General features: G+C 37.7%; 1 protein-coding gene across 6 annotated transcripts in view; it reads right to left on the bottom strand.

Annotated features, from left to right (window-relative positions):
• The window catches only part of GTF2I (general transcription factor IIi), a 74,420-nt gene extending 58,361 nt beyond the window's left edge, over positions 1–16,059 (bottom strand). For 5 of the 6 annotated variants that reach the window (XR_003370027.2, XM_029912498.1, XM_026656426.2 and 2 more), the window contains exons 1-3: positions 12,926–12,949; positions 3,873–3,976; positions 2,331–2,469 (exon numbers count right to left, since the gene is read on the bottom strand). Coding sequence is in view for 5 of the 6 variants with exons in the window: in XM_029912498.1 (XP_029768358.1) it covers positions 2,331–2,469; positions 3,873–3,971 (238 nt within the window). In the remaining variant the exon portion in view is untranslated. Of the gene's footprint in view, positions 1–2,330; positions 2,470–3,872; positions 3,977–12,925; positions 12,950–16,041 lie in introns of those variants that run through there. The other variant, XM_026656424.2, reaches the window with a different exon arrangement.
• Between the last annotated feature and the right edge of the window lie 418 nt (positions 16,060–16,477).

Genomic DNA, 16,477 nt, shown 5'->3' with positions numbered 1-16,477 from the left:
TCTTCTGGTCTGTTTTACATCCCTTCCAAAACAAAATGATTCCATGAAGAAATAACTACTAGGTTTGAAAAAGCTTCATCCAACGAAGCACTGCAATTTTAACATTCTTGACACCAAAGGTTTATTGTTTGCACAAATACCACTATGGGAAACTGGAAGCACTGAACAACTACCAATATATTGCTAAGCAAACAAAAAGGGTAAAGAGTCTAGTTTACATCTGGTAACTTATGTAGGAATTCCACAGTGCCTCAATCTTGGGTATCACGACTTGTTTACAGACTAGGCCGCCATCAAGCAGAAAGAAAAAAAACCAAAACTTTATATTTACATCAGTGGTTTTCAGCCTGGGATCAGTGGAGCCCTGGAGGTCCGCAGACTATGTCTAAGGGTCCACAAAAGGTGACTATGAAAATAAAGTTTTAGATTCCAGAAAAGGCATTCTGTTTTTCTGATCAATCAAAAGTATGTGAATACCCCCACCTACAGGTCAAAACCTGGAAGTGTTGTCATTACCATAGAAGCCCATAGTTTAGTACCAAGCACATGCAACATTTATAGTTTAATTCTGTTCAGTTTCAATCTAAGACTTCTATGGTAGGGGTCCGCAGACCACAGGCTGAATTTCCAAAGGGGAGAGCACCTCCATTCGAAATTTTTTAGGGGTCTGCAAACAAAAAATGGTTGAAAACCACAAAACTATGTACAGCTCATAGCACAATAGGGCCTTCAAGTGCTACTATACTACACACAAAAATGGTAGCTTCATGTTACCACAGGAAGTGGATAGGAATAGAGAGCCGGTGGAGAGTTAATCCTCCTTGTGGCCTTGCTGCAACAGACACTGCCCATACTTGAGCAGGAAGTTTTATTCATAGAATTACGTGACTTAACCAACACAAGGAACAATAATACTCTTTCATTCCACCTTCAGAACAGGAAGGTACAAGCTGAAGCAGCCATTATCACTCAAAAGAGGAAAATTGAGATAATTAAAGGAGGATAGTCATAATGACAAAAGTCATACATAATCAAACTCATTTGCCATCAAGTGTTCATCATACTTATTCTTAGTGTTTGCCATTTACCAGAGCTATGTGTGTTTAAATAAGGACTTGGTTCAGTAACACTTCATCTACTATTTGATTCTTCAATGAAGTTATAATGCTGTATTTTGAACAGTAACTTCACTGCAGATCAAGCAGAATAATTACTTCTATAGTGGCTGAATGTGTATATAATTCTGTATAACAGTTAAACAATTGAGAATCCTGCCCTGAATAAAGAATGGGCACTGAGAGAATGAGCTCTGATTTAGAATTTTAAACAGCAGCGAAAATACTGTTCAAGTATGTCCACTGTTTCTGTCATGGACTAAATTGGCCTGTTTGCAGTGTTGTTGTAGGTGTGTTGGTCTCAGGATATGACACACACAAGGTAGGAGAGGGAAATATGTCAATCAGTCAAGCAATATTTAATAATCGAAGGAGATGGGGTGAAGAATTATTTACACAAAAACTCCACTTAGCCAGGCAAAACTACATTCCTCAATGACCAATATGTAAAGCCCAGCAGAAATCATTTTTCTTGATGGGCAGACTGATCATTGAAATACAGGCTCCAAGACAGGTCATTAAGCTTTTGAAAGACACTTTGGCATATTCTAAGTGGGCCATCTCTTAGGCCTTGTCTACACACAAAAGTTGTACCATTTAGCTAGACCAGTATAGTTTAGAAACAGATCTAGTTAAAGCAGGACAACCCCCAAGAATGGATGCTCTCATACCAGTATAAATATGCTTCTATCAGCATAGCTTAATGCTGTGCAATATAATTATAGCGTTACAAAAAGCCGTAGGCAAATCCTAAAGTTTTATTACCTATGTCAAAAGCTTCATGTATCCTTTGAGAAGATATGAAGTCACCTGAAGAATTAAGGGACTGTCTTTCATAGTTGGAAGTAGTTGACTACCTAAGAGTCTGTCTTCTACACTAAGAAAAAAGATGCTTTTTAAAAACTGAGTTAGCAAACATGATATAAAACACCACTTTGCACCTTCAGTGTAGACAGAGTTTAACACGTTTAAAATAACGTTAGCTAGTCTGGTAACATTACCTTTTGGCTGAGGTAAAAATAGCACTGTGAACTAAACAGTGGATGTTGAATATTATGTTTGTGGTAAAAAAAAAAGTTCTTAAACACTGATCTACATACTATAATTCTGTCAATTATGGTAAGACCAAGGCATTGCAACATTTGTTAGGTACAGAGTTCAGTGTACTATAATGTATAGTTAAGTATTTGTGAAATACTTTTTTTGGAAACTTACAGTATTTAACAAAATCCTTCTGAAAATCTTTCCTTGTATTGACAAAAGCTCTTCCCCTCTCAGTTCCAACTACAAACACATCTGTTTCGTACACAGCAATACAGGCGACTTCTGCCTTGGACTTCGCAAGTTCTTTACACTATAAAAGAAAAAACAGAGCGGCTTTGAACTACAATAGTTAAAAGTACAGTTAATGCAATTTTACATGAAACCATGCAGAAAACAATTTATTTTCTAGTGTTGCCATGGTATAGCTCTCAAAGCTGTTGCAAATAACACAATGCTATCCATTAGCAATAGATAATTTGTACTTCTATAGTGCCTTTCATCTGAGAATCTAAAAGCATTTTAGAAGTATTAGTGAAGTTAAGTGTTGTCTACACACATTGTACCAATTGAACTAAATCTGTTCAGAAACAGATGGTATGTCTACAGTACTAGCACTACTGCAGCTATGCTGCTGTAGAGTAGGCACTACAGTGACAGAAGGGGATTTTCCATCACTGTAGTAAATCCACCCCGCTTGAGAGGCAGAGGCTAGGTTGAAGGAAGAATTCTGTCTACAGTGGTGGTGAAGTCAACCTAACCACATCATACAGGGTGGGAAATTTTCACAACTCTGAGCAACGTAGTTAGGTTGACCTAAGTTTTGGGGCAGATCAGGCCTGAGTTAAACTGGTACACCCTTGTTGTGTAAACATTCAAACTGATTTAGCCTTATAATGATTGAGCTGATTTAAGAGTGTTTGTGCAAAGGGGATACACCAACTTAACTAAACTTTCTCTGAACCCATTTAGTCAAGTCTGTACAAATTCTATGTGTAGACAAAGCCTTACCCTCAAAACACTCCTGTGAGGATAAATATTATCTATTTCATTTTAAACATGAGGAAACCAAATCACAGAGATTAACAGATTTACTCAAAGTCACAAGGAGGACCCCCAATTCCCAGTCCCATGCCTTAGCCACAGGATTATCCTCATGATGGGAAGCATGAGAAGCATTCCTGTTCAATATCTTCAAACTCAACAGTTCTGTGGTGTTTCCACTGTTGTCTTAAGTTAAACCTGTAAGACTAAGGCCATGTCTATACTTGGCTTTCAGCTACTGGTACAACTACACCAGTGCAATCCCCTAGAGTAGGCAAGGAATACACTAGTCTAGCATAGCATAATTATCCTTACAGTTGCTTAACCAAGTTGGAAACTACAAATTGCCCTCAACTGCTGTCTGAAATCCCAGCCTAATAGTGCAATCTCTCAGTTCAGATCATATCTCCACTATAGTCAAAAGTCATGGTTATTATTAGCATGGTTTGCTTGAGTAGAGACTGAACTGAGGTTTTTTCCTTGAAAAATATGCTATCAACTCACTCTTGAGTACTCTACAGTTCTACTCTTCTATCATAGAGCAGTCTACATAAAGGTAAACCATAAAAGCTATAAGTGAAACTGGCATGCAACAATTTTCAAGAAAATGTTGTCATTTTGTATGTTAGAACGACATAATTCTAACATACTGAAGCAACTAGCCACACTAACCATTGACTCAAGTGCTGACATGAGGAATGTAACCACCATTCTGCTTTCAGAGGAGTCCTCATCATGGACTGACAATGCTGGTGTTGCTGCTTGGGCCATTATCCCTGTAAAACAAAAAATAAAACTGTTACAGACCTTGGTGCTACACAACAATGGAAGAACACTAAATCCTTTGTTACATGGTGGAAACTAAAGTTTTTTTTTCAAAGGGTAGAGATTACATTTGGATCCCTCCCAAAAAAAGGAAAAAACCTCCATGATCTCTCTTTACATTTCCCCTATCCTATTCTAAAGACATTTTGTAAGAATTAGTTTAAATTAATTAGTAAGACACATCCTGACTAGAATACAGACCTTAAGTATCTAGAATGAACAATGTCAGTTACCCAAAGAATTTTGTGTTGCATTTTTTACAGTTTGATTTTGTTCTCAAGCATCCTCGATAGCCTGAGTATCCGGATTAGTACTTATATGGATAAACTACATATGATACAGTTAAAACATGGACATCATCCCTACACTTAAAGTTCTAGGGTTTTCTGTTTGAAAAAATCTTCCCAGTAATCATATGCATATCCTAAGACGTTAACTCAGTCTAGCAGAAAAGTGTCTTCAGGTATACCAACAGTAGCAGCAAAGAGTTGGACATTTTTATTCATATACCATTCAGCTACCTGTGGATGTCAACTTCAAAGCCTAGTTGGACCTATTTGGGTACCAACAGACTTTTATATTTTATAAACTGAAATATAATAGAAACAAATTTTAAAAGTGGCCAGCAAAAAAAAAAAAAAGGGTTTAATGCCTTTTATAAACGTTATGATTTATAGAAAGCTTGGGCTTATTCTTTAAAGTAACTATTAGAAATATTAGGACTTGGCTATTCTGTTTTCACTGGAAAAATCTCTGGATGATGGGAGAACACATGGTATGATCGCATCATGAGAATGAAACCTGAGTAACTGATAGAGAAGGGATTTTTTCTGCTGGACTGTTACAACTTGTTTTATTTACACCTAGTTAACTCAAACTCTTGCCAAACACTTGGGAGAAGAGTACTTTCTTAAACAGTAAACCATCTTGTGCACGTCTCCGTTAAGCACAATAGAATCAAGAAAAGCTCAGGACAATCAAGGCATTCTGGAAAAGTGCATTCTATGATCTTGCTCCTTTTCTATAACTCGGGCAGACATTTTGTCTCAAGTTTTTCAAGGGTCTCATGCAGTACTTAATTTGTAATGAGAGAGGGGCTGAGGCTCAAGCAGTAAGGTGCCAGGGCTCAAACAACTTTATTTTCATAACTCACACAGCAAGCCCAGAGGTGCTGGGGCTATGAACTGCCAAGCCTAGAGGTGTGCCCTGGCACAAATTAAGCACAAGTCAGGATGGTGAATGCACACGAATATCCATTTCGTGTGTGCAAAATACACACTTTTGAAAATTTGGGCAGTTAGTCCCTTCTACAAAGGGACTTAACCCAATACACTGACTAGATTAAATGCGACTGGGGGTTCTCTCTGTCCCTTCATCCTTAGTAGCAGTCCCTTTCAATTTCTACTGAATGTAGCACTTTTTCTTTTTTTAAAAAAAGCATTGCACTATACTGAACATATCACCTGCAAGTGGACTACTACAGAGGTTCAAAAGTCTGGCAAATGAAACCTGGATATTCACTAGTTACCTTAGCAACATCAAGTTTCTTAAACTCTATAGTACACAGTGCACGTAAATCAAGCAAATGGTTGTTTTAAGTCTTGTCCATTTTACAACTACTTTTAAGTCATGTTTGAGACAGTCCCTTCTCCAGACACACATGCTTGCAAGGTTCAAATATGGTGATTTAACAAAGTTGTTTGGTAGCTTTAAAATACAATATATTGCAGCTAATGTTATCTGTCTTAAAAACAGCCTAAACGCTGTTAATCAGAATCTAATTCTGTGTCCCTCACTTATTCCTTGATAAAGCCAGAGTGCCCTCTAGCTCCTGCTTTACTGTGCTAATGTTGGCCTGAATGTACTTGCCTAGGCTATTTTAAAAATACTGACATCACAATTTAAGCAAGTCCATCTGTATACACAGAGCCTGAATGATTTCTTAAGCTAAAGGTGAAGTATAGTCTACAATTGAACTGGATACCTCCATAACACTGCCAGGGGCTGAAGCTAATTATGTCAGTCATTCAGTAGGTTTACTCTTCCATTTGGTTCAGTAGTAAACATTAACCCCAGAAAGATGGTAAAAGAGCTATACTGCTGTATTTCAGATGAAAACAGAACAGGACGGTCCTCTCCTCATTAAAAGGTCACATAGCACCTTGTACCAGCCCAGGATATTTATACCGGATTAATCCAGTTTGGAACCTGGATTAAATACATTCTGATTCATAGAGTTTAAGGTCAGAAAGAACCACTAGCTCATCTAATCTAACATCCTGTATGTCCCAGGCCAGAGGTTCACCCAGTTACCCCTGTAAAACTTGTGTTTTATTTAAATGTATTATCTAGAATTGAATACAGATGGAATAACGTTCATTTCCCTAACATTTTCAATTACACATATCACAATATATTGTATTAATGTAAAATCAGTTGTTCCCCCCTCCCTCTACAAAAAGCAGGGTGGATAAAAATTGATGATTTTTTTTTAAAAAGGGATTTTATAATTTTGTTATTTACTTTTTTTTAAATAAACCCATTTAAAATGAAATCTGAATTTAACAACAAATATGTTAAAGCCTTATGTTATAATCTCTTAAAACATTTTCAATAAAAAAATATGCTGAATCAATAAGCCGCTATCAAAAACTCTGCTTTAAAGGCTGCTTTTCTATATAAAGAAAAAAATAAAAGGAAAAACGTCTAACTTTTGAGGTCAAGCTTTATAAATATGACATAATAAATTTCACTGTATTAAGCGCTTCATCCTGTGGGGAACTAGGGCTTTGCCACTGGGTGAAAGACTAGCAAAATCAGAAATATGGCCTCTGACTCCAGGAGATACCATCATGTATCTCATAAGAATCATCCACTGAGCCCACTTGAGTGGTCTGATCACCCTTATTTTATAGCTTTTCCTTACCTAAGCTCTGATTGGCTCAGTTCTCAATTTAAAACAACAGGAGTACTTGTGGCACCTTAGAGACTAACAAATTTATTAGAGCATAAGCTTTCGTGGGCTACAACCCACTTCTTCGCTTATGCTCTAATAAATTTATTAGTCTCTAAGGTGCCACAAGTACTCCTGTTCTTTTTGCGGATACAGACTAACACGGCTGCTACTCTGAAACTTCTCAATTTAAAGAAAGTCAGTAGCTAAGCACATGGAATCACAGTTTGCGGAACTGCTAAATGAGCTTTTGACAGCAGTATCCTCTTCCGCAGGCACAGAAAGAATCTTTTCTTCATTTGAACTAATTCATTCAAAAATAGAGAAACTGATTGGGATTTAGACAAGATTTCCTGCTTTTACTTCTCTTCCAGTCTATGAAGAAAAGTGAGGAGGGGGGAGATGAGATCTACTAGTTTTAAAAGTTAGAAGGACAATTAAGTAATTTAGGAGACGCTCTCATTTTTAAGAGACTTAGGTGAGTAAGAACTTAAAACTCCAGTCACTCTGACTAAGGCACATTTGAAAATTTCTCAGGGTGACCAGAAATAATCAGAGAAACAAGGCAGGTGGCGTAATATCTTTTATTGGACCATCTTCTGTTGGTGAGAGAGACAAGCTTTCGCGCTTATACAGAGCTCTTCTTCAGGCTGAGAAAACTAACTCAAAGTGTTAAATGATCCGCTTATTTCACTGTCTATAGTTAACCCCCCTTTTTTTTTTTTACCAATAATTTAGTTCTAAATGTGAAACGTTTTGATAAGAGAACTTTATGTATTCAAAACATTTAAGGTTTTGTTTAATAAAAATAAATGTTATGTGCTGTTTTCGGTTTAATTAGATTACAGTCACCAACCTAATGCGCAAACCTTATCACAAATCATGAGCAAAAAGTTAATTATCTAATAAATATATTATTCACCACTTTCTAACATTAAAATTGTACAATTAATAAGAATCTGAAAGTATTAAGCTATGTAAATGCTTTAAAAATATATATACAATTAAGTGTGCCCCCTTAGGTAGCAAAAATATGTACCAAATCTACTGTAACGTCTCTATTTAGATGTAAATCAACGTGTTTCAATGGTTATATATACACCTATGAGAATGCACTTTTCTTTATAAAATAACTGAAGTATAAATGGAAAAGTTGATTAAAATAAATTAAAAAAAATCAAGGCTTTGCACTTGGTGATTTAGAATCGATCCACCCTGACAAAAGCAGCCACACACCTGGAAAATTCCTTTCACATTTCACCACATTTTCCTCTAAATGTTGCAGTTTCCCCTCTGTATCTCTGCCAGTCTATAGTATAGAGGCATAGTGTTCATTATTAGGCATAGCACCATTGAGCTCAATAGGTCTGCACCTGACCACAAGATTAGTCCCTTAAATGGTGAAGGGCAACACAATCTCCTGAGATTAACACTCGGTGCAAGATTATTCAAAATCTGTGTGATACTTTGAACATGTGCCAATGTACTAGTCAAAAAAGTTAAACTGAACCAGATCTTTAGCTATGGCCCTACCAAATTCACAGACAGTGAAATCTGATCTTTTGTGTGCTTTTACCTTATACTATACAGATTTCACAGCGGAGACCAACATCTATCAAATTGGGGGTCCTGATCCAAAAGGGAGTTGCAGGGAGGATCAGAAGGTTTTTTTAGGGGGGGGGGATTGGGGGTCACAGTATTGCTACCCTTCCTTCTGCACTGACTTCAGAGCCGTGTGGCTGGAGAACAGCGGCTGTCGGCTGGGTACCCAGCTCCGAAGGCAGCACCCTGCAAGCAGCAGCGCAGAAGTAAGGGTGGAAATGCCATACCATGCACACACCCAGCAGCTGCCGCTTTCCAGTAGGGCTGTAAGAGGTTAAATGGTAAGCATTAGGTTTACCGTTAACCAACCTCTACCATTAAACCCGCCGCCCCACACCTGGCCGGCCGGAGCGACCTCAGTTAACAGTTCACCAATTAAACAATATAATTTTAATCGTTTAACTTGTTAAACCGATATTTACATTCCTACTCTCCAGCTGCTCAGCTCTGTAGGCAGCTCCACCACCAGCAGCAGTGCAGAAGTAAAGGTAGCAGTAACGCGACACCCCCCCCCCCCACACACACACACCTCCTTTTGGGGTCAGAATCCCTACAATTACAACATGTGAAATTTCAGATTTAAATAGCTGAAATCACGAAATTTACAAATTTTAAAATCCTATGACCATGAAATTGGTAAGCAGTAGCTATCACAAGTAGGTTTCTATAACACCGCTAATGATATATTTGTAAGTCTTCGACAATCCTATTGCTGGGAAAGGGCCTTCAAAGAGGTCAGTAGCATTTAGTATTATTTATCATCTGTAATTCCTTTAAATTGACTGCCTGAGAAGAAGTTTTCGCCTAATAAGTAAAGACCTGTAACATTAAATAAGCTATTACACAAAGTACTAGTGATGGGACACCAGGGCTAGGATCTGGCCATCCTCAGCTGGAGAGAGGGTCACCAGGACACAAAGCAAATGACCAAAATGGGCACCCAGGGATAAGAAAACAAAAAATGGTAGCTTTGTGTAGGTTAACTGGGACCTAGATGTAGCTCATTCAGCACGTTTCTGGCTTACTTCCACTTCTGAGAGCAAAGAAATAGAAATGCTTGTGGCAAGTGAAAGCCAAACCACAAGAGAAAGTTACTTTGTATCTTTCTTATTCTTACAGAAGAGTGCACATGCCAATCCCTGCAGCCCCGAGGTGTTAGATATCCTCCCTGACAGTTTCTGATGGACACAAAAAAGCAAGAGAAACAACATTCTGGCATGAGTATGAAGAACTACGCTTTTTAAAGAGTTTTGTTTGTACAGAGAATATGCTGTTTGGGGAGAAAAGGAAGGAAGACAATTAAATTTCCCTTTATGAATAGCACAGCAAGATAGGCAAATACATTTTACACCTAGACTGCCATAACCCAAGAGAAGTTAAAGTGAAGGGTTACAGGAATCTATTTCACAAAAACATATACGACCTGTAGGTCAAATCCTTACCTCCCAGTTAAAATGACCAGGACCAGACACAAAACAGGAGCGAGAAGGCTCAGTGAAATTAACATCTGGCACTTCTCATGTCTGATTTCTATACCAAACATTGGATTGCTCCACATACACACAAACATATGGTACAGGTATTCACAACTTTCATCTGAGAGTAGCTTTCTTGATAAGTGCACTCTTACCATTCCAATATGGCACCATTATACGCTCAGGAACAGTGACCCACTAAACACAGCAGCTGGGACATTTGCTGTCGCCATTTCAAACCAACTCCCACTGCAGGGATTTAACTCTCAGCGGTAGAATCAACAAGAACAGCACTGTGTTTTTTTACATTTTTAAAGTGGCTTATCCAAACCCATCAGAGGAATATTGCTACTTAAAAACCAAGTCCCGATGAAACTAATGAAATTTAATTCACATAATTATGCCACTCAGAAGCATAGGATCTCTCTCTTCAGAATCCAAGGCACTCTTATTTCCTTAATTTTAGCATGCATAGGTTGACACTTCCATTTTTTCCGTACAGCAGTCAAGAAAAAGCTTATTAATCAAGGGCCAGATATTGAGAAGTACGGAGTACACACAACACCCATTAACTTTAGAAGGAGATGCAGGTGCTTAGCACCTAAGTTACTATCACCGATGTTTAGAGAGACTTGTAGCTTAGAAAACATGGCTTAAAATCACTACATTAACCTAGGAACTATTAATAAGGAGTCTGTTACACATCCACGATGGCCTGCCCAGAAAAACATTTAAAAAGAACAACAAAAAAAGTTTCTCTTTAACTAGGTACTTACATGGCCCTCTTCACAGTACAGGGTGGATGGATCATAACTTTGTTAAAATAATCTTTAAAAATATTCAACACTAGAAACTAGTTTCAACAAGAGTCTTTTGGAAAGCATTTTTAACTACGCTACGACACATCCACAACAATCAGTGTAATCACATTTTCAGAAACTGTTTTCAAACTTGCTTTTAACAGTTTTCAAACACAAGGAGATGCTGGTGTAAATAGACCAACGAGTTATGGATATAACGAATCTCCAAAAGGCATATATATATACTAGGGCCGTCAAGCAATTAAAAAAATTAATCGCGATTAATCACGTGATTAATCACACTGTTAAACAGAAATACCATTTATTTAAATATTTTGGATGTTTTCTACATTTTCAAATATATTGATTTCAATTACAACAAAGTGTACAGTGCTCACTTTATATTTACTTTGATTACAAATATTTGCACTATAAAAATGAGAAAAAGTATATTTCAATTCACTTCATACAAGTACTGTAGTGCAATCTCTTTACTATGAAAGTTGAACTTACAAATGTAGAATTATGTACAAAAAATAACTGCATTCAAAAAAATAACAACTGAGATTAATCAACAGACCTAGCATATACTTTACTACTTTTTTTATACAACTGACTAGTATATGTTTGGGCTTTAATAGCATCTTAATTACTCTGTGCATATATTTAAGTTTGTCTTAATAGTCAAGTAAGATTGAGACTTGGAGTAAATTCACTTAGTTTTCTAAGTATGCATACAGATCTAAAGCAGTAAAAAGATATTAATGAATGTTAAATCAAGTAAACAAAGTAAATTATTAATCAGAGTCCCCACCATTTGATAATTTCAGTCTTTACTAGTGTAATCGCATTTACTTAATAAACATGATTGTTCGTGTTAAGTAATTATTACTTTGGTTCTCTGTGCCCATCAGCACTAATACCCAATGTCTGAAGTTATTTATTTTGAACTCCACTCCTGTTTATCTCATTATGGCAAAACTGGTGCTGGCATTATTTCATAGCGACAAATTGTCTTCTCAGCTAATACAGCTCACCCTTGGTTTCTGTGTCACATTGTACTGTGTCACAGGAACCTAATCTATTGTTTCTATTAAAAAAAAAACCCACCTACAGTGAGCTATTCTTCAGGTGCTCACACAGAGGCCTACCCACACTACAACCCAAAATACATTTTTGAAACTGTTTGTAACAGCCATTTGTTCCGCTTACAGCAAACATGGTTGAGCTATAGCCCCACAGCAGTTTTTTCCCACCCCCACACTACCCTGCACTAACCAAGCCTGTATGCCCATGCCACACCAAACTGCCTAAACATGTATCTATCAGTGCATTTATCCCATACTGCTTCTCTTGGACCCTGATGACCCTTCACTATTTCTTTCCTTACTCCCCCTGGCCTCGGGATCTTGCATACTACTGACTGCTTTTGCAACCAAGAAAATCAAAACACTGCTCTTCCTGGAGCCCATTAGTTTTGTTCCTTCTTGAGTCAAGGGGGACGCTGCAAAGCAGCATGCAGATATCCCTCCTACCCTGGTACAGAGCTTGATGCTTACACAGGACAGAAAGAACAAGACCCTAAGAGTCTTATGTTGCGTTACTACTAGAGAAGGCAAATTAAGTGTTTTGATTTGCTCAAAAAATGGACTCTTTGCTTAAGTCAAATTTGAGTTAATGATAGTATCAGTCACACTGCTATGTTAATATATATTTCAGTACAATACTTTCAGATTATCTGGTTGAGTCATATCAAGTATACCACAAATTAAATCAACAACATAAAGCTGGGTGATGATAATAGCTGTCCATTTAAAAATACTCTTCACAATTTCACTTCAAAGTTTATACAGCAGGTAGTTATGAAAAACTGGGAGAGACTAGTATCAGAGGGGTAGCCGTGTTAGTCTGAATTTGTAAAAAGCAACAGAGGGTCCTGTGGCACCTTTAAAACTAACAGAAGTATTGGGAACATAAGCTTTCGTGGGTAAGAACCTCACTTCTTCAGATGCAAGATGGGAGAGACTGTGATGTCAAACTGTGAGAACAAAATTTAAGTGGATTGTGTACCTGTCAGAACTCCCAAAATGAACTCTCAGTCAAGTAGGTCTCTGCTTTCCTTCCCATCCAACTTCCCAAGGACTGCTCCTTATTGCAAGTTCCACAAGGTGCAGTTAACACTCATGCACTATAGTGTCCCAACAAGAAAATTCATTTTACCCAATGTGAATAGACTTCTATATACATTTATAATTAAAATTATTTTCTACTAGAGGGTAAATGATCCCATCAGTACATAGACAGGCAGTTGATGTACACATCCAGGGAAAAAGCATCACATAGGACTTCACCCAGACTAACCCCACCATATTAATCTAACTAACCTGATCTGCTTCGAAAGATTAATTTGAATCTATTGAACATAAATTGTCATACTTTAAAAATACACAATGAACAACTCCCCAACGACATACTACCAAAAATACTCTGGTTACATCAGTTCAAATGTTGTTACCTCAATGGAGAATTCTCGGTCTTCTTAAAACTAAAACCAATTTTCTACCTTTATTAATATGTAGCTATCAAGGCTGGTGGGATAAATTTTTATTTCATCCGTTTTGTTTTGATTGATGGATTCATGTTTTCTGCTGCTATGTATTCTATGCTTCAGGGGTATTAAGTCAATGTAACCCAATATGGTGCCTGCTCAAGAAGAAAGGAGCCGAAAGACACTCTCAAAGATAATGTGTATGTGCACGCAATCACAAGAACACAAAAAAATAGATAACTTACTTTAATTTAGCCACCTAGTGTAGAATTTTTTAAAAGGCTATAGCCTTTTTTGTAAAAAAAAGGCCACACATCTCATCAGCGAGAGACTTTGATGGTAAGAAAAAAACTGGAAAAAACAAAAGGAAATGTCTAAAACGTGTTGAAGATTAAACATATTAATGAAGAGTCTGTGACCCAAGAACCTGCCAGTTGGTATTGAGAAAGAGGTGTAGAGGTGTGTACATTCTAATTCACCAGAGAGCGTAAAATATATGTACAAATACTATGTAAGAAGTGCTATACGTACAGACTTTACGAATATATTTTCAGCGTGTAGTTACTGGTCACCAGCTAAGGTGACAAACATGTTTTCTGACAGACAAAAGATGTTTATTCATCTATCTGTTCACATGTATATTGAGTATTGTCTCATTCACAATAGGCTTCTTATCACCAGTCTGTGTTGAAAGCAAATGAAATATTGTAAGGACTTCAGAAAAAAAAAATGTAACAGGAAGAGAAAGGTTTGCTTAACTATGGGGGAAGGGGCACAGAGAAGACACACAGGCATCCTTCACTGAGGAAGTAGAAAAAGACAATGGGCTTGTTTCATGAAAAAAGTCTCAGCTAGCCTTGGTTGATAACACCAAAGAGAACTTTGGGAGCGAGAAAACTTCTTTTGATAGGTTAACCTGTTAGTTTAGTCTATAAAAATGTGTGTTATGATTCTGTTTCATATGTAATCATTTGTTTCCAATATTCTTACTCACTATTATTAGAATCTTGAATCTTTGACAATAAACTTATTCTTGTTTTCACTATAAATATATCCAAGTGCTGTGGTGTTATGCAAGGTGGTGGACCTTGCTGAAACTTACACAGGGAACACTGAGCCTGGTAATTCTGTGAATATTTAGTGGATAAGGGTCTAGGAAATGCTCGAAGGACTTGGCGGTTGGTGTGTGCCTATCTCAGCCTGTACAGAAAGAACAAGGCCTGTGGGAGCCTGGAAGATAGGATTTTGCTGTTGGAGGCTGTCGTTTTGAGGGAGCTGATCTGCAGCAGAGACAAGACTGCTTCATATGCTAAGGTGCCTCACGAACCTGGGTACCCTCGGGGAGCATCACAGAGTCCCAAAAAGAGGGGGTCGCTTGTAATAATATTAAGTTAAAGAGACAAGGTGGGTAAGGTAATATATTTTATTGGACAAACTTCTGTTGGTGAGACAGACAAACTTTTGAACTTACACAGAGTTCTTCTTCAGGTCTGGGCTTGTCTCTCACCAACAGAATCTGGTCCAATAAAAGATATTTCCTTACCTGCCTTGTGTCTCTAATATCCTAGGACCAACACAGCTACACCTGTACTGCATGCAAGATTAAATTAACACATTCAGATAGAAACATGTAGTTGATGGTCTCTCAAAGATACCATATTGAGAGCCCTGTACACTAAATTCCTGTATACTGGCTACCTCATAAGCTGTCTCTTTATACCAGGTCATGGCTGCTTAAATCAGCACTTTTGATCAGTTCTTAGAATTGATCTTTCAGGCTGAAAATAGAGCTTTTTTTGCATCATGCCCTTACTTTGGAACCTCGTCACTTTGGCAGATTGTCAGAACTGGTTTGGTGATCTGCAGGGTTCTGCTTCAAATTATTTCTATTTAGTCTGCTGGTTTATTGCTTTGTGCATGTGTGAGAAAGTTTGACTATTCAGATTTTAAAAAAACAGCGAAGGCATTTTTGCTGCCCATTTGGTGTAGCATCATGTACTTTCTGATGTTATTTTTGGTGACAGCGCTTAGCTGCAACGGGATAAAGACTTTCATTAATATTTAGCCAAACAAATACAATACGAGCAAAAAAAAACCAAAACCAAACCAAAACAAAACAAACAAAAAAACCACACAGCCCCTCCCACCAGGGGAATGAGACATTTACCCCTCCCCACCAGGCAACAGCAACAGGGGGAGAGCTATGGTACTGCCAATGTGCCTCAATCTTAACCTATGGCAAGATTTCAGTCTCCGTGGCCTAAATGGTTCTTTGCCGCTCCACTTTGACTGCCAACATTCCAATGGTGCTAAAAGTGCCATTGTAGATGATGGTTTGAGTGAGGTGAACATATATCCACTGAGAAATGGACTGAAGCCCTTATGCTGCAGTAAATTCTGTGCTGGCAGATAGATACCCACTGAAAATCAATCAGATTCTGCATGGACTGACTCTTGCTCCTACACAGCCTAAGTCAAGTCAATGTGGGGTCACTGACAAACACTGGAGGACTGGGGCCCAAAACCTCAAATTTATTTCATATAGGCTACCATTATATGGACAACCTGGGATGGATGTGAGCCAGCGATCAAGAGGTGAAAAAGATTAAAAATTTAAGAGAAATTTAAAAGCACGCACATAAACCAGGGTTTGATTCTCAGTCATTTTTCACCCACAAGTCCAATATTATCATTTTTTCCTTCATTTTGCCCCCACGTCAGTGTCATTTGCACCATTTCAGTCAAAAACTAAGAAGAGAGAAACAATATATGAAATTATGCAAAGTAATTGTGCCAGTTATGGCTAAAGACATTTACATTAACAGCATAAATATAATCATTTCATAGGTTAGGTTAAAAAACCTCAAACGCATCAGTGTGAACTGCTGCCCTTCCTTCTGGTTAAATGTAAGAAATGCAACTTTACACTATAAAGATTTTGCAGATACAGATCCACCAGTCTACTTATGCTGGCAAAGCCCCCTAGTGGAGATGCAGCATATACCAGCAAAAGGAATTATTTTGCTGGCACTGTGTAGCTAGCTGAACAACTTCCCCAAAAGACATAAGCTGTG

Source organism: Terrapene carolina, unplaced genomic scaffold, assembly GCF_002925995.2.
Source record: "Terrapene carolina triunguis isolate 2854851 unplaced genomic scaffold, T_m_triunguis-2.0 Scaffold231, whole genome shotgun sequence".
Classification (NCBI taxonomy): Eukaryota; Metazoa; Chordata; order Testudines; family Emydidae; genus Terrapene; species Terrapene triunguis.
Note: the sequence above shows the minus strand (reverse complement) of the source record. Positions and strands in the feature narration are given on the sequence as shown.